The sequence below is a fragment of the Canis aureus genome, chromosome 11 (genome assembly GCF_053574225.1).
Source record: "Canis aureus isolate CA01 chromosome 11, VMU_Caureus_v.1.0, whole genome shotgun sequence".
NCBI lineage: Eukaryota > Metazoa > Chordata > Mammalia > Carnivora > Canidae > Canis > Canis aureus.
The window spans coordinates 30,367,265-30,388,783 of NC_135621.1; the positions used below are offsets into that span (position 1 = coordinate 30,367,265).

The window sequence follows — 21,519 nt, forward strand, 5'->3', positions numbered from 1 at the left end:
CTTCCAGGTTTTGGAAATGCTTCCTCTTTTTAGTTCTATGGACCCAGGAATGCAACAAGTCCATAATCCTATCGCTGGGATACTGAGCCCTTCTTTCTGGTGTAAGTAGTTCCTTTATTAAACACCCCTTGAATCATCCTAATTTGAGGATGCCATAGTTTTGCTATTGGATATTTGATGCTGAGTCAGGAATAGAAGTCTTAAAGGAAGAGACAGCATTGTAACTAAATCTCTTTTTAATGACTTTTTCCAGAGATAGTCCACTAAGTTAGATTTCTTCCAAGAAGTCTGTTCCTGGTTGGGCCATTTGCCATTACCTTCTACCCATTATTAATTGCAAACTGTTCAAGGCTATTACCTGATAACAGATATCCACCACATTGGCAAGGAGAATGTTTTCATCTGTGTTCACCATGTCAACAACTCCATCAGGATTACCACTCAACTCTTATCTATGTATAACACCACTTCGACAATTTCCCTATCTCACAAGGAATGAACAATAGATGAATCCTAGAGTTTACCATTTCTTTGCTATCAGCTCCTCTAACTTACTTACATTTTAGGCTAATAAACTTCTTATGCAAGAATGAAGTTTTATATCACCATCTTCTCATTAGTCACAAAGAAAAAGTCTTCAAAGCCCTGATGGGGAGATTCATTTTTCAAATATCACTGTACACAGAGGCTGTGTCAAGTCTCTGGTAAAGTTGACTTGTCAGCATCATCCTAAGCATTGGCAATTGTGTAAATAACATTCTTAAGAGTGAATTCTTTGGGGGAATCACAGGGTCCTAGCTAGGCTCTATGATTATAGCAAGTGCACAGTCTGAAAAGAAGTGTTTATCCGTGCTCTAAAATTCTTTGTACTTGGGCAGTTATACACATATCTCACTGGGGAGACATAAAGACTGAAACACTGGTGTTCACAAGAAGTTCAGGAAGGAGACGTACATGGCAATTTTCCAGGAATGATGATAATATTTTATAAGTCTTTTTTTCCAGCCCAGAATGCCTACAATGAGTTGGCACCACTGGCATAAAGTGGTTATTAGTCAATCAGAAAACATTTCTCTGGTTGTCTTATTTGCACGATAATAGACAGTAAGTTGTATACACTTTCCAATGATGGCACATGTTGGGGTTTTTTCCTGTTAGTTCCACATGTATCTTGTGTGTATCTGCAGCACTCTTGGCACACCAAAGAGTGTGTGCCTCATCAGCTTTTCTAGAGAAGTTTTCTCCCCACCATAAATTGTTCACTGTCAAAACTCACATCAGTTCATATCATAGCAAACCCACTGATGCAATTTTCAGCTATTTCATTATCAACAAAAGCTTCTTCTCCTCCGATTTTGACACTTTCATACTTCAGTTATACATAAAGTCAATAATAAAGTAAAAAAAAAATCACACACACAGCCCCCAACAAAGCAACAAAGTATAAGGGACAATAGAGGCAAGTGTGGGTGATAAGCATAACTATTTAGTTCAGTGTCAAGAACCGTCACTAAATCTGTGCCAAGTTTACACAAAAATAGAGTGTGGATCTCTAGAGACATCCCAACCCTTCACCCCCACCACACTGTCTTTTGCTTAGTAATTATCATGCATATCTTCTTGTACCCTTGAGCTTTCAATGTTTCCATGTCCTTAGATTTTATGTGAGCCTCTCATGTGTATGACATGCACACAGACTTAGTTTTTAAAAAATCTAATCTGACGATCTTTTTTAAAAAAGATTTTATTTGTTTGTTTGTTTGTTTTTATTTGAGAGAGTACACGTAGGGGGGAGAGGGAGAAGCAGGCTCCCTGCTCATCAGGGAGCTCAATACTGGACCCTGGGATCATGACCTGAGCCAAAGGCAGATGCTTAACTGAGTGAGTCACCCAGGTGCCCCCAATCTGACAATATTTTAATTGGTTCATTGAGTCCCTATATTGTTTAAAGTATCAAAATTATTGATGTTTTTGAACCTATATTTTACCAAGTAACTTTTTGAATCCTACTACTTTTTTCTTCTTTCTTGCCTCTTCTTTTTAAAAAATATTTTAAAGTACTCTCTACTCAATGTGGGGTTCGAACTTAAAACCTCAAGATGAAGAGTCACAAACTCGGGGCACCTGGGTGGCTCAGCGGTTGAGCATTTGCATTTGGTTCAGCTCATGATCCTGGGGTCCTGGGATCGAGTCCCACATCAGGCTCCCTGCATGGAGCCTGCTTCTCCCTCTGCCTGTGTCTCTGCCTCTCTCTCTCTCTCTGTCTCTCATGAATAAATACATAAACTCTTAAAAAAAAAAAAAAAACTCTTCTGACTGAGCCAGCCAGGTGCCCTATTTCTTGCCTCTTTTTAATTGGTTTTCTTTCCTCTTTTTCATTTTGATGTAAAATTCAGGAAATACATATGTTCTTTTTCTATTCTTTGGATGATTTTTTTTTTTTAAAAAGATTTTATTTATTTATTCATGAGTAACACAGAGAGACAAAGACATAGGCAGAGAGAAGCAGGCTCCCTGGGGGGAGCCTGATGTAGGACTCAATCCCAGGACCCAGGGTTCATGAGGGTAAGTGCCTATTCTTTAAAGTATTAAAGAATACTTTAATTCCACCTCTCTGAATGCACATATGATTATTATCCTCCAGTATATTAATTATGTCCTTCTTTTAACCCTAGAAATTAGACCCTGCTATTAATTTATATTGAGAATATTTATTTGAATTCATATTCATGTGTATGAGTCAGGATTCCATCAGAGAAGCAGGATCACTAGGAAAGATATAACAAGAGTTTTGCCTTGAGGATTCAGTCTTCCTCAGTTGTGGTTAAACCTTTTCTATGATGCTTTTGCATCTGTGTCAGGTCTGCCAGGCAGGCTGTCAAAAATAGAAGATGCATGTGACTTAAGGGGAGCAAGGACAAACAGAGACCTACAGGTGTCAGCTGGAGCCACATCAGTCTCTCGTTACCCCCAGGATGGCAGTGAGGGGGACCTGCAGAGGAAACCGGTGCCCTTCAGCACAGAGCTGAACACCAAGCAGCACAGGAGCTGGGACCTGACATTTGAAGGGGTTACTGAGAAACCTGCTATTGTTCTAAGTGTTGTTCATTTGTAACTTTCTCTAATGGCTTTGAAGATCTTCTCTTTGACTTTTGTGTTCTGAAGTTCCAAACTGTGAACCAGCAGATAAGCAGCAATGCACATAAATTGCATCAGCATCTCTTGACTAAAAAGATGCTTGCTGCTGCAAACATTCCCGTTCTGAATCTCTTGCAAAATGCCTCTGATGGTCCACACCCCTCTAGATCCACGCAGGGAAGGAAGTTCTTAGAAATATCATTTCAGCTTAGCCAGTCAACACAAAATAAATCCACCATGATACTTACCATTGCTTTTGTTTATCACATGTTCTTGTCCCTCAAGAATGTTTTTCCTCTTCTTAAAGAATGTATTTTAAAGATAAATTTGGTTCAAGGATCTTGGTGGCAAACTCTCAGTTTTTATCTGTACATGTCTTCATTTCACTGTCACTATTGAAAGACAGGTTTACTGAGCATATGGTTTTGATCGAAAGTTATTTTGTCTCAAAAATTTGGATATAACGTTATTCACTTTGGCTTCCATTGATACTATTGAGAAGCCTGCTCATCGTTCTAATTACTACTTTGTAGCAATCTCAATATTCTCTCCTTTTAAAATCTTCTCCTTGACTTCAGTGTTTTTGCAGTTTCAAAATGTTGTAGCCAGCAATGGACCACTTTTTGTTTATCCTCCTTGTCCAGAGATGCTCCTTAGACCCATTGATTTGAGTTTTTCATCAGTTTTGAAATACTACATCTGCCATCTCTCCACTTCTCCATTCTCTATATATTTTCTCTTTCTGAGATTTTGATTTTTTAAAAACCACATTCTATTGTTTATATCTCTTAACTTCATTTTCATATTCTCCAGCCACTTGTCTCTCTGTGTTATATTCTGAGTAATTTCTTTGATTTTTCTCTTTTCCAATGCACTACTTTTCTCCTCTCTAATACACCATCTAACCCATCCACTGGGTTTTCTGTGTCACCAGGCACATGCTCACACTGGCATGCAGATACATGCATAATAAGTGTGTATGTACATTCTAGCTCTCTTTTGCAAATCTGCTTGGTCATTCTCTTCAGCTTGTTCATTTTTATGTTCTTCTTCTTTATTTCTTTAAATATTCCAGTCCCATAGCTCAAAAACTTGTAGCTGGGGGCTCTAAAGCTATGGCTTATTGTCACTGCCTATTCTCACTCGCAGAGAGTTAGTGATCTTTGACTATAAGCCTTTGCTTCATCTGAAATCAGCCCAAACTGAGGACATTCAGTCCAGAGATGACTTTCTCCTGCTTCTGCTTGGAGGCAGGGATGCCACTCTGTCAGGATCCCCTCAGCCCTCACCCCAGGGCCTGGACCCATCACAAGAGGCCCCCGGTCCAGCCTCCCTATATCCTGGCCTCCCTGAGCCTCGGCATTTTGACAGCAGTGCTGCCTCTGCATTTCAGAACAAAGCTCCCCTGGCCAAGCTGTAGGTTCTGGCCCCAGTTGTAATCAGGGCGACGTGGGAAGAAAGGGGAAAGGCAGGATCACTGAAAAGTCCCAGTACTTCTTATAAGGCTGTGATTCTTTGAAGAGTGTGTCCTATCTAGGGCTTAGCTGTTTCACATCAGTAGGGCTCCTCAACCAGTCTGGTGGGGCAACATGTTAATAGCCAAACGATTGGCTTTGCCACAATGGAGCTTTCAAGGCCTGTTGAATTTTCATTGAGTGGATGTTTTCCAGTGGGTTGTTGTGGGTTTTATTGCTTATGGAAGAGGATGCCTCAACTGATTTCATTGGGACCATGGCCCTGCCAATGCCTTTATTTTGGTGGACAGGGCAAGCTGGAATGAGGCCCTATGCCAGGCCCCTTCTATATATAAATGACCCCTAATTGATGCTCATTGATGGGAATTTTACTCCGTTTCCTTTCTTTCCTCAAAAGATACGGTCTTTCAGAGTCTGGACCTTTGAGATGAAAGGGTTTATTTTAATCTGAGACCGAGTGTACAGACAGACAGAATGCAAGCCAAGCCAAGTGGGTCCGTAGATTCGAACCAGGAAGTCTGTTCCATGTTCCCAGGCTTTCCTGGTCCTAATCTCCTCTGAGGGCTTCTTACCAAGTGGCCCTCCCTGCTCCAGGGACACCATAGCCTCAGGGGACAGTGTTGTAGACTCTGTAGTCATCCTTCTGGGTGATGTGCAGCTTCCAAGGGAAGAGGTGCTTCTGGGAGGGGAGACCTTGGGCCTGCTTCACCATGAGCGCCACGTCCTCGTCTGACAGCAGCCGCACCAGATCCCCCTGAGCATCCCGGTAATTCAGGGCGATGTCTTCCCTCTGGAACTCCCGCCTGGGTGGGAAAGATCAGGGTTAATAGAAGGTCCAGGGGCCTCGGGCCTAAGCCTAAGGGATACAGGGAAAGGAGGCTGAGGGCTTTTGAGAGCCAGGAGCTAAGAATCAGAAGAGATCAGAGCTTGACACAGACCTTATCATCTGTGTGGTCCAACCTCCCACTGTACAGATGGAGAAACTGAGACAGGGGAGAAGAGGCTTCCACAACAAATTAGTGGCACAGCCTGAAGTGCTCTGTGTATAAATGTGCAGAGTTAAGAACCATCGTGGGGAAGAGGAGTGGGTTTGGCCAGGCACAAGCCACAGAGGATAGAGCCCCCGAGAGCTATTATCTGTGTGAAGGCTGGGGGAGAACTCTATAAGGATTGGGACCATCTGATGCGGGGTGCACGTGACTGGTGACAGTAAAAACTGATACAACCGTTCTATAGGTAACTTGACAAATGGGGTGGGAAGCCTAACAGACTTGCAAACACCTTGATTTCAAAATTCCATTTCTAGAAACTCATCCTGAGGGAAAATTGGGCAAGTCACCAAATATGAGAAGCACAGCATTATTCCTGGTAGTAAGAAAGTGGAGGATAATCTAAATGGCCAAGAAGAGGTGACTACATCGACTATGGTGCATCCCTGGCATGATACCATGCAGCGAGCTGTCGTCATAATTATGGGGTGGGGGTGGAGGTGTGCACTCAAGAAATCTAGATGTGCATCTAGTAATGAGAGGAGAAATATTATGTATATACATTTCACTTCTTTATACCTTTCTGTGATTTCTGACATTTTTTTAATGATGAAAAGGAATTACTTTCATAGTCAGGAATAGAACAATTCCATTCTGTGTGAATAAGCTGGATCTTGGGAGGTGGTGGTTCTCTGATGGCACAGGACCCAAGTCCAAGGTTTTTAGCTAGGAAGACTCTAGCTCTGGCTGCAAATCCACACTCGCAAGCTGTGTGACCTCATCCAAGCCCCTGCATGTCGCTCTGCAGACCCCCACTCATCTCCGTCATGGGGAGCTGGTGTCTGCCCCGCGGGGCCAGGCTGGGGGTAAAGCAGAGGCAAAACACCTCGCACCTCCATGCACTGTGTTCCTTCCTCTGTTTGCTCCCCCAGGGGGCTGGCCCACCACCTCCACCCCCTGCCATCTCCCACCTCTCACCTCATGAGCTGCATCAGGTCCTTGAACAGAGGAGTGCTGCTGAGCTCTTCCTCCACCGCGATGTCCCTAGGGGACAACGGGCAGTGGTGAGGGGGCATCAGGCTGGAAGGGGACCCGGGAACAATAAGGGCAGGATCACAATGGATCTTGACATCTTGTCACCGAGGTAAGGCTTATCTATAGGGCAGTGTGAGCCACTGCAGGCTTTTAGTCGAGTGAGGGGAGACCTACTTTGGGTCTCAGAGCCCAGAGTGGGATGTAGGGGGTGGGATGGGGGTGGGGCACAAACTTGGTGGTGCTGATGGTGTCTTCGTAGTAGTAGCAGCGCAGCCAGTTGGTGGGGTCTTCCTCCTCCGGGAAGTCCTTGAGGATCTTCACGAACGACTGTGGGAAGATGCCCGTGGCTCCCCGGACAGTGCCCTGAGGAAGAAAGAAGGAGCTGCCCTCTCGGTGGGAGGAGAGGCAGCAGGGCTGAACCACTCCCCTCACCCAGGCCCCCTTATGATGATGCAGACAAGGTCGTATGCAGAGGTAGGAGAAAAAGTGACCAAGGTCGCCATCCTGTTCACCCCAAGAAGACTTATATTTCCATTCTAGAATACGTCAAGATCTCTTTATCTGGAAAGCTCATTTCATCTAATTCAGTCATTCATTCACAGACTTCATGAGCCCCGGGCACAGGACAGGCTCTGGGACTCAGAATGGATGGCAGTCCTTGCCCTTCCGCTTGCAGCTGTGTTATAATGGGTGACGCAGGGAAGCAGGTGAACTTCATGCTGAGCCAATGGCCGGAGGCATTAAGGAGGAACACAGATGGGGGACAGAGATGACATGGTGGCTCCCTTCACTCATTCATTCATTCATTCATTCATTCATTCTGCGGACACCACAGAGCACCTGCTCTAGCCCCAATGGCCAGAAATCTCTCTCCAGCCCAGGCCAAGCCCAGCCACTGCCTGTGCTTTGCCCACATGTCCTCTTAATCCTCACAACCCTAGAGAAGACATATTATCCACATCCCATTTTGCAGACCCGTAAACTGAGGTCCAAAGTAATCCCCTCATCTTCCCCTAAAGCTGAGGCCAGAAGTTGGCCAACCTTCTCACACAGAGAGCTTTTCAGAAAATAGGAAGGTAGCAAGCATTTCCTATTTCTGGAGCATTTCCCAGCAATACCCGACAGCTGTAAGAGCCTTAGTGTCCCGGGGCCTCTGGGTGGCTCAGTGGTTGAGGGTCTGCCTTCAGCTCAGATCGTGATCCCGAGTCCTGGGATCGAGTCCCACATCGGGCTCCATGCGGGGAGCCTGTTCTCCCTCTGCCTGTGTCTCTGCCTCTTTCTCTGTGTTTGTCATGAATAAATAAATAAAATCTAAAAAAAAAAAAAAAAAAGAGCCTTAGTGTCCCAGGACAAGTCAGTGAGACAGATGGTCCTGCGGCTCTCGAGCCCCTGGCCACCAGGGACCCTCCTCTCCCCTCGAGTCCCCCTGGGGCTGTCCCCCATCTCCTTCAGACACCTCTTGCCTCAGAAGCCTCAACAAAAATGGAATTTTGTGTAGGAACAGCAGGACCCGATCCAAACCGCTGGAACCAGAGCCAGGACCTCCCATCTCCACTCACTGAGTTAGTATGAGTCCCTGTAGGGGCCACAAACCAGGTGTGCATGGAGACAAAGCAAGGATCAAGACAGGCCTCTTATCTGACCTTCCCAGCAGATGGATGCATCTAGGCCCTCTATGGGCCAAGCCCCGCATAGCTGCGCCTGGGTCAGCCCTCCCAGGATGGCTATGAAGAAACTGCCAGCTATCTCCGTTTACGGAAAAGGAAACCACAGGGTTGAGCAAAGTTCCCAGAGACGCAAAGCTAGTTGAAAACAAGTAGGAAATGACACCAGACAGGCCGACTCCAGAGCTCAAGGTCGGCATCACTATCTTGTCTCACTGCCTTCAAGTTAAGGGACATCATCCCAGGTGACACACCAGTGCGTCTTGGCTGCGGGTGATTTTGCGCCCCCCTCCCCCGCCAGCCAAATGTCTGCAGATGTTTGATTATCAACTGCAGGGGTGCTACTGGCATCTAGTGAGCAGAGCCCGAGGTTGTGGCTAACCCCCCTACAATGCACAGGATGGCCCCACACCAAAGAATCATCTGGCCCCAAATGTCAACAGTGCCGTGGCTAAGAAACCCCGAGATAGACCAAGATATTAAATTCAGTAGATTAACCGACTTGCCTAAAGCAACTGTTTGTTGGGGTCAGAACCAAAGGGAAGTGTGGTCTCCAGAATCTTCTGCCCCAGTCACACAACTGCCTCCCCATGGCTGTATTCCTCGGCTGCCCCCACCCAGCAGCTCTGATTCCCAGGACCGTCTGCAGATGGCATCTCTTCCCTGAGCCAGTCCCCACCCCTGCCCCCCTCTGGTCTCCTGCCACAACCAGACGCAAAACAACCTCACCTCCAACTTACCTCCAACCTCACCTGCATCCTCACCTGCACCTTCACCTCCAACTTCACCCCCATTCACACACCAACCTCATCCCCATCCTCACCTCCAACCTCACCCCCATCATCACCCCTAACCTCACCTCCAACTTCACCCCCAACCTCACCTCCAACCTTACTCCCATCCTCACCAACCTTACCCCATCGTCACCCAACCTCATCTCCAACCTCACCTGCATACTCATCTGCATCTTCACCTCCAACATCACCTTCAACCTCACCCCCGACCTCACCCCAACCTCATCCTCATCCTTACCTCCAACATCACCTCCAACATCACCTCTAACCTTACCCCCGTCCTCACCTCCAGCCAGTCTTTATTGATCCGACTGAGAAGGATGATCACATCTCCAGCTTTGAAATTCAGCTCCAGTTTGCTGTTGCCAGTGAAGTCAAACAAGGCCTGGGAGAAGAGTGGAGTAGGGCAGGAGGGAGGAAGCATCCACTGAATTCCTACTAAAGTGCTTTGCATACTTCAGCGTCCCAGTTAACAGCTGAGGACACTGGCCCAGGAAGCATGACCGACTTGTCTGAGGCCACGCCATTTGTTAGTGGGGAAGCCTGGATTAGAACCCAGGTCTCGGGGATCCCTGGGTGGCTCAGCAGTTTAGCGTCTGCCTTTGGCCCAGGGCGCGATCCTGGAGTCCCGGGATGGAGTCCCACGTCGGGCTCCCAGCATGGAGCCTGCTTCTCCCTCTGCCTGTGTCTCTGCCTCTCTCTCTCTCTATGTCTATCATAAATTAAATAAATCTTAAAAAAAAAAAAAGAAAAGAAAAGAACCCAGGTCTCTCTGACTCCAGAATGGTGCTCCTTTCAGACCTGGTGGGATGAACACAGAGAGGCAAGGATGCAAACTCCCTGGGCCGATCCCCTTCCTCAGCACCCCAAGCCTTGGCGCAGGCTCCAGTGCTCCCATAAGCCCAGGGCGCTGACCACACTGTCTCTGCATGGGTGTCTCCAGGGAGCTGGGAGCTCCTTAAGGACAGGACCTGGTTCGAGTCATGTCTGATGCTTCAGTCCCCTCAGTGGGGCTGGCCTGGAGGAGGCCAGGAAGGCTTGCTGAACGGATGGTGGATAGCTGTGTTCCCCCTGCCTCTGAGTACAGCCTCCTGTACAGCCCCACATTGCCTCCTGTCAGCTGGGACCCCTTGGGACTGAGGCTGAGGCCCCTCCTCCCCGCAGCACCCAGTCCCAATCTTAGGCACACAGAGGGCGCCTGGCAGGAGAGCACAGTGGTGCAGGGTGGAGCCCAGAGGTGGGGTGGGAGGCCTGGCCCGCCGGGGGTACCTCTGCTCGTGGAGCTGCCATGCGGTCAAAGATGGCATCTTGGGGGGACTCGTTCTTGCTGTGGAGAGAGAAGGGAGGCCTATCAGTCCTCCCGGCCCCTCAGAGCCAGGCTCCCTGCTTCTGTGCCCAGAGAAGCCCCTCTTCAGGGGCAGGAGAGGATGTTAAAAATGCAGCTATGATTGCTCGTCTGGGCCATCATACTTACTCCCTGTTCCCATTGCCCCTGGGAGAGGGACTATATCCCCCTCTGTGGACCAGGAGGGACCGTATCCCTCCTCCACTTAGCGAGGAGGGGGGAGGAATATACACATCTGCTTAGCACCCTAGCTTATCAACCCTTTCACATCTGCTCTTCCTTCTACTCCTCACACCCAACCTCTAGTCTTTCCACCAAGAAAATGGGCTGGAGAAGCACTCTGCATCAGGGCTCCAGGCACAGGGCTGCCTCTTGGCTCAGCTGGAATTGAGACCCTGCCTACCTGTATGTCCCGGGGACATGGCCAGGCATGGAGAGGACACACTAAGGTACTAGCCTCAGGAAGGAGGGAGGATCTGGGAGGGAGGCCGGGGCTCAGGAGCACTGTCCCTGGAACTCTTAGCAGCAGTAGCCCGGCCTTGGGAAGCCTAGCCCTATTTCAGTGGTTTGGGTTTTCTGTGATTGGAAAGACCCTTAGGAAGGAGCTGGGTGGGAGTAGTGGGCTCTTTAGAATCTGAGAGGAAGCAGCAGCATCTTCGGAGGCCAGTGTGACACACCAGGAGTCACAGCCAGCCCCATGGAACTGCAACTGAGGCTGGGCACAGGGCATCCCAGGAGATACTCTGGGAGCATCTGCGGAGAGAGCAGCTCCTCCTTTCCTCCCCCTCAGCTCTCTCCAGGCACCCCAAGGCCTGAGGTACCCCCAGTGGGTGCTGTGCCACCAAATATCCCCATCAGTGGCCCAGCCCCTGTCCTCCATCCTCATCGTCACACACATCAGAAGGCACCCACCTTCTATCCCTCCAGGCCCTGTGCTTGGTTTTCCAAGCTCATCTAACAAGCAGAACCTCCTGGGGTGTTCAGGGATCAAAGTGTTCTCTAGGAAAAGAAGCGTCTTTGCAGGGGCGGAGGACATCTGGGACAGAGCACCTGGTTAGGGACACCTGGCATGTGGCCCACGGAAGCACAGGGGCTGGTCACTTACACCTTCCGGGTGCGCGGCCGGAGCCGGCGCAGCGCCTGGGGCACCTGCTCTGAGTCATAGGGCGACTGGTAGAAGAAGATCCGGACGTCCTCGTCCATCAGCACCCAGATGGGCAGGCTGAGGAGGCTCTGCATTTGGGAGAGGAGGCAGGAGCGGGGTGGTCAACAGAAAGGTCTGGACATCCTGACCCATCTGCTCCATTCCCATGTCCCATGCTGGTCCCTCCCTCTCTCTCTCGTAATAAAGCTCTCTGCCTGATCACAGACGCAAGACAGTATTTCTCTTCACACAAGAGAGGCAACATCTCATGAGCTTTCCCCCGGGTGCGAGGTCAGGAGGGGACCAACCGGCTTGAGAACACTTCGTTTGGAAAAGACCTAAAGGCCTCCAGACGTAACACTGATGGTGACGGCAGGTAAAGTGACGTGGTGGTGACTATGCAGGCACCGCACTGAGTACCACCCCATGTGACCTCACTCCGTCTCACAATAACCTCAAAGTTGGTGTGAGAGAGGTTAGGGGACCTGTCCGAGGCCACCTGGCCCAGCAGGTGACAGAGCTGGGCCACCTAGAGCCATCTGTCACCAGGGCCCATCCCCCAGTGAACAATGAGACAATAGTAGGAGGAAGGATACTTCAAATAACTCAAATCAACAACAGTTGGTGGCATTACAGCCTAAAAAATGCTTTCTGATTGACACCTTATCTTATGTCACAGTTGGGGAAACTGAGGCTCAAAAGGGCAAAGTACCTGACCTGCTTGGCAGAGCTAAGAAGCAGTGGAGTAGGGACCCTCACTCAGTGTGATGCTGGTTACTCCCACCACAGGGCAAAGATCCGCAGACCGTGAGGATGCAGAGTAGCCGGGCCCCCGCAGGGTCATCCCCCCCAGCTGCACAGCACAAAGGTCCCCAGGGGTGCCGTGTTGCCTTTGGGTGCTATGGCTCCAGAGGCACCCAGACCCCCCTCCCCTTGGAGAATCCCACGGAGGCGGCAGGACGGGGAGGGGCCCAGAGGTCCAACTCGGAGGAACTGGGAATACAGAGCCTGGAAAGGACAGGGCTGATATATGGGGAGGGTGGGGAGGCGGCCCATAGATGGGCTTCAGGGGACGGACCCTGAGCCAGTGGGTGGCCTTGGGCAAACGTAATTAAGGGGGGGATGACAATAGTGTCTGCCTTGCGGAATGGCGTGAGGCTTAAAGGAGCGATACGTGCACAGCACTTAGAACACTCCGGGCATCTAGCGGGGCCCCTGCGGAGTTGGGATCATCCGCCGTCGCTGTCACTTTCATTACAACGTAGCTTGGGGGTGAAATCTGGCCCTGGAGTCACAGAGCCACGAGTTCAAGTCTCCGCCCTCCTGTCTAGCCGCTCTATGACATGGAGTGGGCGGCCCCACCTCTCCGTACCTCCACGTCCCCTTATGAAGAACAATAACAGTATCTAACTCACAAGGTATTGACGGAAATAAATAAGCCTATTTGTTTATCCGACAAACGTATAGCAAGAGGCTCCTGACTGCCGGTCCAAGCACCCCACACCATTCCAGGCAGGTGCAGGCGTCTTCATCACATGACCCATATTCTCCTGAGGACAGTGGTGAGACCAGTGAGTGGAAGCTACAGGGAATCGGGTCTTTCTAATCGCCGTGCAACAGGGTGCGGACAGGGAAGAGTGGTGGTGAGTTCCCCGTCCCCGAATGTTTCAAGCATGGGTTAGCCAGAGCACAGAGGCCTGCAGTGATTGAGTCCTGGGCTTTGAGGAACCGAATCAGACAGAGAGGCAGAGGTGGGATCCTCCAGGCTGCTGGTGGCTGAGCCCCGGGTGGGACGAAGTGCTCAAGCTCTATAGCCTCATCCCTCTCTGTGGAGCTCCCCCCTCCCCTGGCCCTGCAGGAGGGGACAGGAGCCTCCAGCCGCCCTGGAGCAGCCATCACAGTGCACCCCCCCAACCCCTCCGCAGCCTAGGGGCTTCCCACTGTCCCTCCTGTGGGCTCAGAGCAGGATTCCTGAACCGACCACTCCCCTCCTGCTGCTCATTCCGCCAGGGGTTAGCATCTCTCACATTCTGGAAGCTCCCAACATCACTCCCCTCCCATGAGACCAGAGAGCAGAGCGCACTGCCCCATTTCATAGGTGAGGAAACCAAGGCCGAGAGAGCATGAGCAACTTGCCTCAAGTCACCCAAATAGTCAATGTCAGAGCAAAGACTGAAGACTCCTAGCTCTGTGCCCTTCAGCCAGGAGAGTAGAAGAGGAGGGGGAGCCCTCACTGGCTGTTAGGGTGCCTCTGTGCTATGGGGAGAGCTTCCTTCTCCAGTTTCTTAAGGTTGCCACCAAGCCATGGCTTGGATGCCTTTGGTGACAGGGTGCTCACCACCTCATGAGGACCACTGGCCCTTTCTTGTACGGTCCTGATTGGTAGAAGGCTTTTCCTGACCAGCCTGGTCTCTGCCTTCAGGGTGCCTCTTTCTTTGTGCTCCCATCTCCTGGGGATGCAGACAGTTTACAGGTCGGAAAACACCCAAGGGCACCCGGGCAAGGCCCACGAATGCAACCAAATCATCCCATGCATTGGCAAGGGAGGGCCTTTCTCCAGTTGGTATAAAGGCCCTGCGTGAGAGAGCTGGGGCCCTGGCCCGTCATGCCCCTGTTACATAGGTCACAGCTTTGTGATTTCGTGACCCACTTGTCAGAGTCCCCACAGGGCAGATATCAGATCCTGTTTACCTCAGCATCAGAACACCCGGCACAGACAGCAGACTTGTCGATTCAGAGTGTGGTTCCTTGAGCCTTCTCCACTGCTTCCACACCACCCCCAACAGCCCCGACATCCTGTTTCCCTCCTTAATCTCTTTAAGGATTGAAGATGGGGGCCATCAGAGCAGGAGAACGGGCCCCCAGGCCAGGCTCATGGATGGCACATGGGCTGCTTCCCCCTCCAGACCCTGCCAGGGGCCCTCCCAGGGGTCCTCCCAGGCGCCAGGGTGACACGGCCCCACTGTTACCTTCATGTAGGCATTGAGGGCAGGTATCCGCATCTCCGCGATCTCCTGTTTCACACCCACATAGACTTTGGCTGCAGAAATGCAAAGAGCTGCCCTGGGAGCCTGGCCCAAGACCATGGTCTCTGGGCTCCAAGCCACCCACCTGGGCCAGGAATCTTCCCTGCTGGCTCCGCAGGGCTGAGGGGCCACTCCGGCCACCCCACCTTTCAACTTGCATTCTCTCAATTGTCCTGTCACCAGGGGATATTTTTCTTGTCATATTTATTTATTGCCCATATCTCTACACACACACACACACACACTCAGGATTCTTGGCTCCAAGAGAAAAGGAGCTTTGCCTTGCTCACAGCTATATCCCACACCTAGGATGGGGGTCCTCATCCCCAGCTGCACATGTAAGTCACCTGGGCAGCATTTAAAAATCTCATTGTGTAGGACCCAGAATAATTAAATCAGAATCTCTGGGGGTGGGACTCGGGCATCAGAATTCTTTCAACCTCAAGGTACTTCTAATATGCCCCCCGAGGTTAGGAACCAAGGCCCTAGAAAAATGCCCCAATCCATCAATATTTGTTGAGTAGATGGATGCATCATTGCTCAAAAGCAAGGCAGTGTGTTCGGGGGTGGGGGTGGGGGGACAAAAGGAAACAGATGATGGCTGACCCACGACAAATGTCGTCCCCAGGAGCCTTAGGTGGGGGCCTTGGTAGAACCGTCCATCCAAAGCACCCCCACCAGAAGACAAATGCCTGGCTCCTGTTGTCTGTGAGATGGGCAGGGGCTGGTGCCCGGCAGGGGTAGGAGGGCAGTGTCTGAGGTCTAGGGGAGGGAGGCATTTGGGACCAACAGCCACAAGAGAGCCGTTAAGATCAGAGGTCAGATTATCTGGTAGTGGGGAGGGTATTGGGAGGGAGGAGAAAGCGGAGGATGGCACTGTTGAGGAGGCCCAAGAACCTTCCAAGGAGCACAGAGAGGGCCGAGAGGGAGGAAGAGAACCCGGAGGAGGTCCCAGAGAGCTTCCCAGAGGAAGAAGCAGGACAGTGAAGGTGAGGCCGGGCTGTGCCCACAGAAGTCCAAGTTAACAACAGGTCAGGGGTCACCTCCCCAGGGGGAGCGCAGTGGGGGGCAGTGGGAGCTGAAACCAAGCTGGCGGGTGAGCAGGGGATGGAGGGGGAAGGGGAACAGTGAGTGAGATTTTGAGGGCCTTTGGGGCCCAAGGGGGCTGCAGCAGGAACACCTCCTTGTGGCACATGCTTGTTCAAAGACAGGAGGACTGAGGCGGTGGGAGAGCCTGGCAGAGTCAATAAATAAGGAGAAGGCAAGTGTACAAGGAGGCGGAGGAGAGGCCATCAGGGGAAAGCCAGGGGGAGGGAGGCAAAGGCCCAATGGGAGACTAAGAGCAGGAAGGTCCCCTGTCCCCTGCAGCCCGCAAACAGGGAAGGGGCAGGTGCAAGCGCAAGTGGCTCGGGAGGAGGACAAGAGAAGCCAGGAGCTCCTGGGGGACAGCTTCAGCGCCTCCGTGGGGCTGCTTGCAGGCCTCAGTGGGAACAGAGAGAGAGCAAGCCAGAGGTAGGGTGTGGAGCTTACAGAAGGAAAGGACAGGAGATGTCTCTGCTGTGTGTGGCAAGGGTACCTGTATGCGGCCTGCAGGGTGTGGGGGCACCCCGAGACTACCCCGTGTACCCGGCACCCCACGCTCCTGCAGGGCTCATGAGTGCAGGTGCCGAGGAGCTACAGACCTGGGCCGACCCGAGGTGCATGTTTGGGCTGAGCTGGGAGAGAGGCCAGGAGGCAAGGGGTGAGGGGACTGTCCAGTGCCCACGGTGTCACAGCAGACCAGGGAAGGGAGGGGCATGGGGAACTGCCCAAGCTGGGTCGGCTCTAGACAGGGCCGGAGGGGGTGCTGGAGACCAGTCGGCGTGGTGAACGAGGGATGGACGGCCAAAACGAGTGGCCGTCACCATCACTGGTCCCCCGTGACCAGGAGGTCAAGGGCTGCAAGGCTAGAGGAGGCAGCCTGTGACAGCCAGAAGGGGCCACAGACTAACTGGTTGGCATGGAGGCAGACATGGAGTGACCACCAGGGCAGGAGAGCCAAAGGGAGAGGCCTGGGGTGTGGGGGCACGCAGCTCTGTCGAGGGGCAGGGCGCCCAGCTCCCCGGGCCGTGGACTCCCCACCTGGGAGCGTGGGCAGGCTGCAGGTGAAGGGGTTGCTCTTGTTCTCCGGCCCAAACCGCTCCTCCAGCTTGCTCTGCAAGGCGTGGAACTGGCGGTAGCGGCGGTAGATGAGGTACTTGGATCCCCCTTTGGTCTTCACCTCGATGACGAAAACCTAAGGAGGACACAGGCCAGGGTATAGGGAGGCCAGGGACCGATGAGGGTGCGGGGGGTCAAAGGTCCTAGGATTAGAGCAGCCGTTCTCCGCCTCGGTTCTCCCCTGGGGGCCAGGCACTGCCCTGGGGTGGGGGCTGACCTGGGCCGTGCCCAGCAGCCCCCCTGGGCTCGGTCCACCGAGGCCAGCTTCAGCCCTGTCTCCCAAGGCCAGCTGCACCCCCGCCCCCCCGGCCAGCTGCACCCCCGCCCCCCAAGCCTGCTGCACTCCCACTAAGCTGGAATCATCAAATGTGTCCCAAGATGTTTACTCCCAAATATCCCCTGGAGGCTGAAATCGCCCCATTTGAGAACCACTGGGATGGACGGTAAGGGGGTAAGAGAGCTGGAGGTTCAGAGGTCAGAAGCCAAGGTCAGGGGTGTGTCTTACAAAATAGCTGGTGAAGCCCCTCTTCTCCTCGATGTCGGCGATGTTGGCCGAGATGGCGATGTTGTCGGGAAGCTGTTCAAAGTCGCTGAGGGAGGCGGGAGGGAAAGAAAGCCCGGTTACCACCTGACGGGCGCGCTGGGCAAAAGGGTGCAGGCGTGCACCAAGGGTGCGGCCGGCATTCCTTGGTCAACACCCCTTAGGTGCCAGGCCAGGACACGGGCCAGACCCTGAGAGTGAAGGCCCTGGAGATGGGGCCGTATGGCAGCAGCCGTGTTACAGTCCAGCAAATGGCTTGGTGGCTGTGTTGTCATCTGGGAGCAGCTCGTCAGGGAACGTCCTCTGTGTCACACCCTGGCCAGGGCCCTGGGTCACAAAGTTAGCAGGTGCCCCACAGAGAGAATGGTTCATTGTGCCCAGGCCGGGGACGTCCTTGCAGAGGAGGCGGCGTTTGAACCGAGTCTACAAGGTCGAAGGGGAATCCACCAAGCAGGCCCGAGGGGGCGGGAGGGAGGCCTTCCAGGCAGTGGGAACAGCATGTGCTGGGGTTTCAGGGTGTGAGGAGTGGGCTCGGGTCTAGTGTGACTGGAGTTAGTGGGGATCAGAGACTGAAAGGCTGGGGGCAGGCTGAGGAGGGTCTCCAGTGCTGAGCTAAGTAACTCCCGTGGGCAGCCGGGAGCCTAGGCTTCAGAAGAGAGTAAAAATAGTGCTATCCCGGGGTGCCTGGGGGAGCTCAGTCGGTTAAGCATCTGCTCATGGCTCAGGTCATGATCCCGGGGTCCTGGGATCCAGTCCAACATCGGGCTCCCTGCTCTGCATGGAGCCTGCTTCTCCCTCTACCTCTGCCCCTGCCTGCTCCTACTCTCTCTTTGTCTCTCAAATAAGTAAATAAAATGTTTAAAAAAAAAAGAAGAAGAAGAACAAACCAACAATAGGATCGCAGCTTTAGGAGGCCAGCCCAGGCAGCTGTGTGGAAGGGAACACAGAGACCAAAGGGGCAGAGAAGCATTGCGAGGCCCCAGAGGGGTATAGCCGAAAGATGGGGGGTGGGGGGCGGTGAGCCAGGCAGCAGGGACAGGAGACAACAGACGTGGGGACACAACCCTTGGTGGACACTGTTTCACTGTGGTGTCCCCTGCTTCTTCCTGCTAATCAAGCTCCATGTTCTCCAGGTGGCAATGTGCCTGGCCTCAAGGTGATAGGCCGTGATGGGTCTGAACCAAACCTAATCATCTCGGTTCTATTTCCCAGCCTCCCCTGCAGCTATAGGACCAGCCATGTGCCCATTCCAGGCCGATGAGACCTAAGAGGAATTCTGGTGCAGGGCCCTCTCCAGGAGCGTTTATTTTCCTGATCCAGAGGGACAGACAGGCCAGCAGGGTTTCCTCTCCTTCCCCCTTCTGCCTACCTTGAAAGCAGGTGTGCCGTCCGGACCCACAGCAGCCATATTGCACCCATGAGGCAAAAGACATGAGGAAGACCAAAGGAATCTCTGGGATTCTGGTCCTGGGTTCGCTGGCCTACGTCTGGACTTCTTGTTATATGGGAAAAAAAAATGAGCCCACTTGTTTAAACTCTGTGGGTTCCTCTGTGCCTTGCAGCCTTATACATTTCCAAGAGGCATGCTACTGGTTTGTGAGTCATCCCTGAATGACGGCCAGCAGGGTTTGGGGACTGTTTGGATATGGAGGTGAAAGGAAGGGTAGTGTCAAGAGTGACACCTACATGTCACCCACATTCTGACCAGGATGGGTGGGCAGGAAGTAGAGCTGATGGACAGAGCACCCTAATGTAAGGCCCTTGGGAGCTGGGGTCGAGGTCTGGCCAGATCTCGTGTGGCTCTAGAGCTCAGTCCGGGGCAGCGGGGTGAGGGGCTGGGGGTGGATCCCCGCTAGAGGTAACCATGTGCCTGTGACTTGTGGTAAAGACCTCGGCCCCCCGCCCCCTGACCCAAAGAGCAATTTGCGAGCAGAGGGGGCTGAGAGGGACAGGTGGAGGACGACGAGAAAACACAGCCAAGGAGACAGAGAAAGAGCAGCCAGGGGTGCGGAGCCCCAGGCAGCTGGGGGGCGGGGGGGTGCTGCCTGGAGCCGCACACGCAGTCCCCCAGGCCTGGGCTGCGTGTGACCTCGGGCTAACCTCAGGCCGCTGGCGGCTGCCACTGGCAGGAGTGACTCAGGGTGGCAGTGGCCGGCAGAGGAAATCCCCATAGCTTCCCGAGCAGCTTGGTGGCCGCTGGCAGCCTCCCCACTCGCTTTCCCCACATGCCCCCGTGGCAACACCCTTGGGAGAAGCTTCCTCCTCCCCTCTCTCCCCGGAGGCTCTGCACCTCGTGGGTATTTCATCTGCAATAGGATGAGCGGGGAGCAGCCAGGAAGGAACCAGGCATAGTAACAGCCCCGGGCAGGGAATTGGCCAGATTGGGTAAGAACCCCCCTTCATGGTTTCCTGAGTGTGCACTGGGCAGCAGATGCTCTTCTGGCACCTTTTTTACAGACAGGGAAACCGAGGCACAGAGCGGTTACAGAACCTGCCCAAGTACATCGAGAAGCTGGGATTCGAGCCTAAGCAGAATTTTACTGCCAAACACGGCCACACAGCTCTTAGTCTGTTGCCCCAACAACTCACTGAATGCACGTAAATAAATCCCAACACCTCCCGCAGCCCCAGGGAATCTGGAGTAATAGTAATAATAATAATAATAATAATAATAATAATAATAGCAGCAGCAACCCTTGTTAGCACCTAGGGTAGCTCACACACTGTTCTAAGCACAGTAGGTGGCGGCTCTGCCCTCCTGGGTCTCACGGCTGGGCTGAGCGAAGGAGCTTCACATCATTTCAAAGGTCAGGGAGGCTGTGGAGGAAAAGCTATCCCAGAGCCCGGCCGTTTCTATATCCCCCCACCCTGAGAACGAGGAGTACAGAGGGCAAGAGAGAGCTTGGCAAGCAGGCACTTCAAAGATGGGGCTTCCGTCCACCAGAGAGAAAAGCAGGGTGCTGTGTATGTCGGAGGGCACGGCTCGCTCAGAAGGCGGGTGGTCAGGGAGGGCTTCCCGGAGGAAGTGGGGCCGCATGAGCGGGAGGAGCAGAGAAGAACTGGCTAGAGGAGGACAGGGGCACGGGAAACTGAGTGCAAAGGCTCTAGCCCTGCAAGAGGGGGCAAGTTCAAGGAACCTCGGGGCCAGGGCAGTCTGAGCGCAGCTGGCACACAGAGAGAGGCAGAAAGTTACGAGAGACACAGGCAGGGCCCATCACGAAGGCCTTGCATCTTGCCTCGGGTCGGGGGGCAAGGGAGGGTTACCCTGGGATGGCAGGGGCAGGCTTATGTGTAGGGGAGGGGGTAGGAGGGCATGAGTGGAAGATGAAATCCCAAATCCCTGCTTTGCCATTGCCAGTGGGGACCTGGGTTAGACCCCCACCCCCATCTGTGCCCTGGCTCCCCCTTCCCTCTGTAAAGAGACAGGGGACCGTAGGAGTGCTTACATCCCTGGAGTTCTCTCTCATTGGTAACAAGCCCGGCCCGAGAGGCCCCATGAGAGCAGGGGGCACCAGGGGGCACCCCTGGTGCCCAGAACAGCAGCAGATACATAGCAGGTGCTCAGTGCAGGGCCACTCCCTGTATCGCAGCAAGTCCTCTGGCAGTGAGCGAGCGTGGGAATGGCCTGGCTGCCAGACGGGGGCTGAGCCAGGAAGCTGCTGCACCAGGGCCGAGGCAGGGGTGCAGCAAACCCACAGGAAGCCCCCTTAGAGGAGCCACTCCCCTGGCGATGTCAGCCAGGGCCCCCTCAGAGCTGAAGCCCACTCCGGGCCTTCTGGGGCCGGGATGCCCTGGGCTCATACGGACTCGGACTCAGATGCGTGTTATTCATGCAAAGTCTGCTTTGGAGCCTGGATGGGAGAAGCTGAGGCCTGGAAAGATCCTCAGGGCGCAGCTAGGTCAGTTTTTGTAACTCCTGCACACACCAGGCGTTCAATACATGTTTGTTGGAACCAAACTCACTACCCCAAAGCAGTCCTTTCCAACTTTGGACATCTCGGGTCTTAGAAAGGCCTGCTGTGCCCTCGCCCTCCCTTTCCGTCCTCTGCTCCGGCCTCAAGCAGAGCACATCCAGGGCACCTGAGGGGCAGGGAAGCCAGTGACCCCAGGACCTGGCTCTACGGCCCCATGAAGGGAGGCAGGAGGGCGCCTCTTCTTCCTCCTCTGAG

The 21,519-nt window shown here is 53.0% G+C and overlaps 1 protein-coding gene and 1 long non-coding RNA gene across 3 annotated transcripts in view; one reads left to right on the forward strand and one right to left on the reverse strand.

Annotated features, from left to right (window-relative positions):
* Window positions 1–5,034: 5,034 nt before the first annotated feature.
* NCF4 (neutrophil cytosolic factor 4) overlaps window positions 5,035–21,519 on the reverse strand; it is a 74,513-nt gene continuing 58,028 nt past the window's right edge. For both annotated transcript variants that reach the window (XM_077914646.1, XM_077914645.1), the window contains 9 exons: window positions 17,315–17,399; window positions 16,732–16,885; window positions 14,554–14,624; window positions 11,546–11,673; window positions 10,365–10,422; window positions 9,382–9,480; window positions 6,870–7,000; window positions 6,581–6,646; window positions 5,035–5,416 (listed from right to left, as the gene is read on the reverse strand). In XM_077914646.1, the coding sequence (XP_077770772.1) occupies window positions 5,221–5,416; window positions 6,581–6,646; window positions 6,870–7,000; window positions 9,382–9,480; window positions 10,365–10,422; window positions 11,546–11,673; window positions 14,554–14,624; window positions 16,732–16,885; window positions 17,315–17,399 (988 nt within the window). In that variant the 3' untranslated portion in view covers window positions 5,035–5,220. The remainder of the gene's footprint in view (window positions 5,417–6,580; window positions 6,647–6,869; window positions 7,001–9,381; window positions 9,481–10,364; window positions 10,423–11,545; window positions 11,674–14,553; window positions 14,625–16,731; window positions 16,886–17,314; window positions 17,400–21,519) is intronic.
* Window positions 15,451–18,934, forward strand: LOC144323787 (uncharacterized). The gene is made up of 2 exons (XR_013389129.1): window positions 15,451–15,599; window positions 18,563–18,934. It is a non-coding gene; the product is annotated as an uncharacterized LOC144323787 (long non-coding RNA).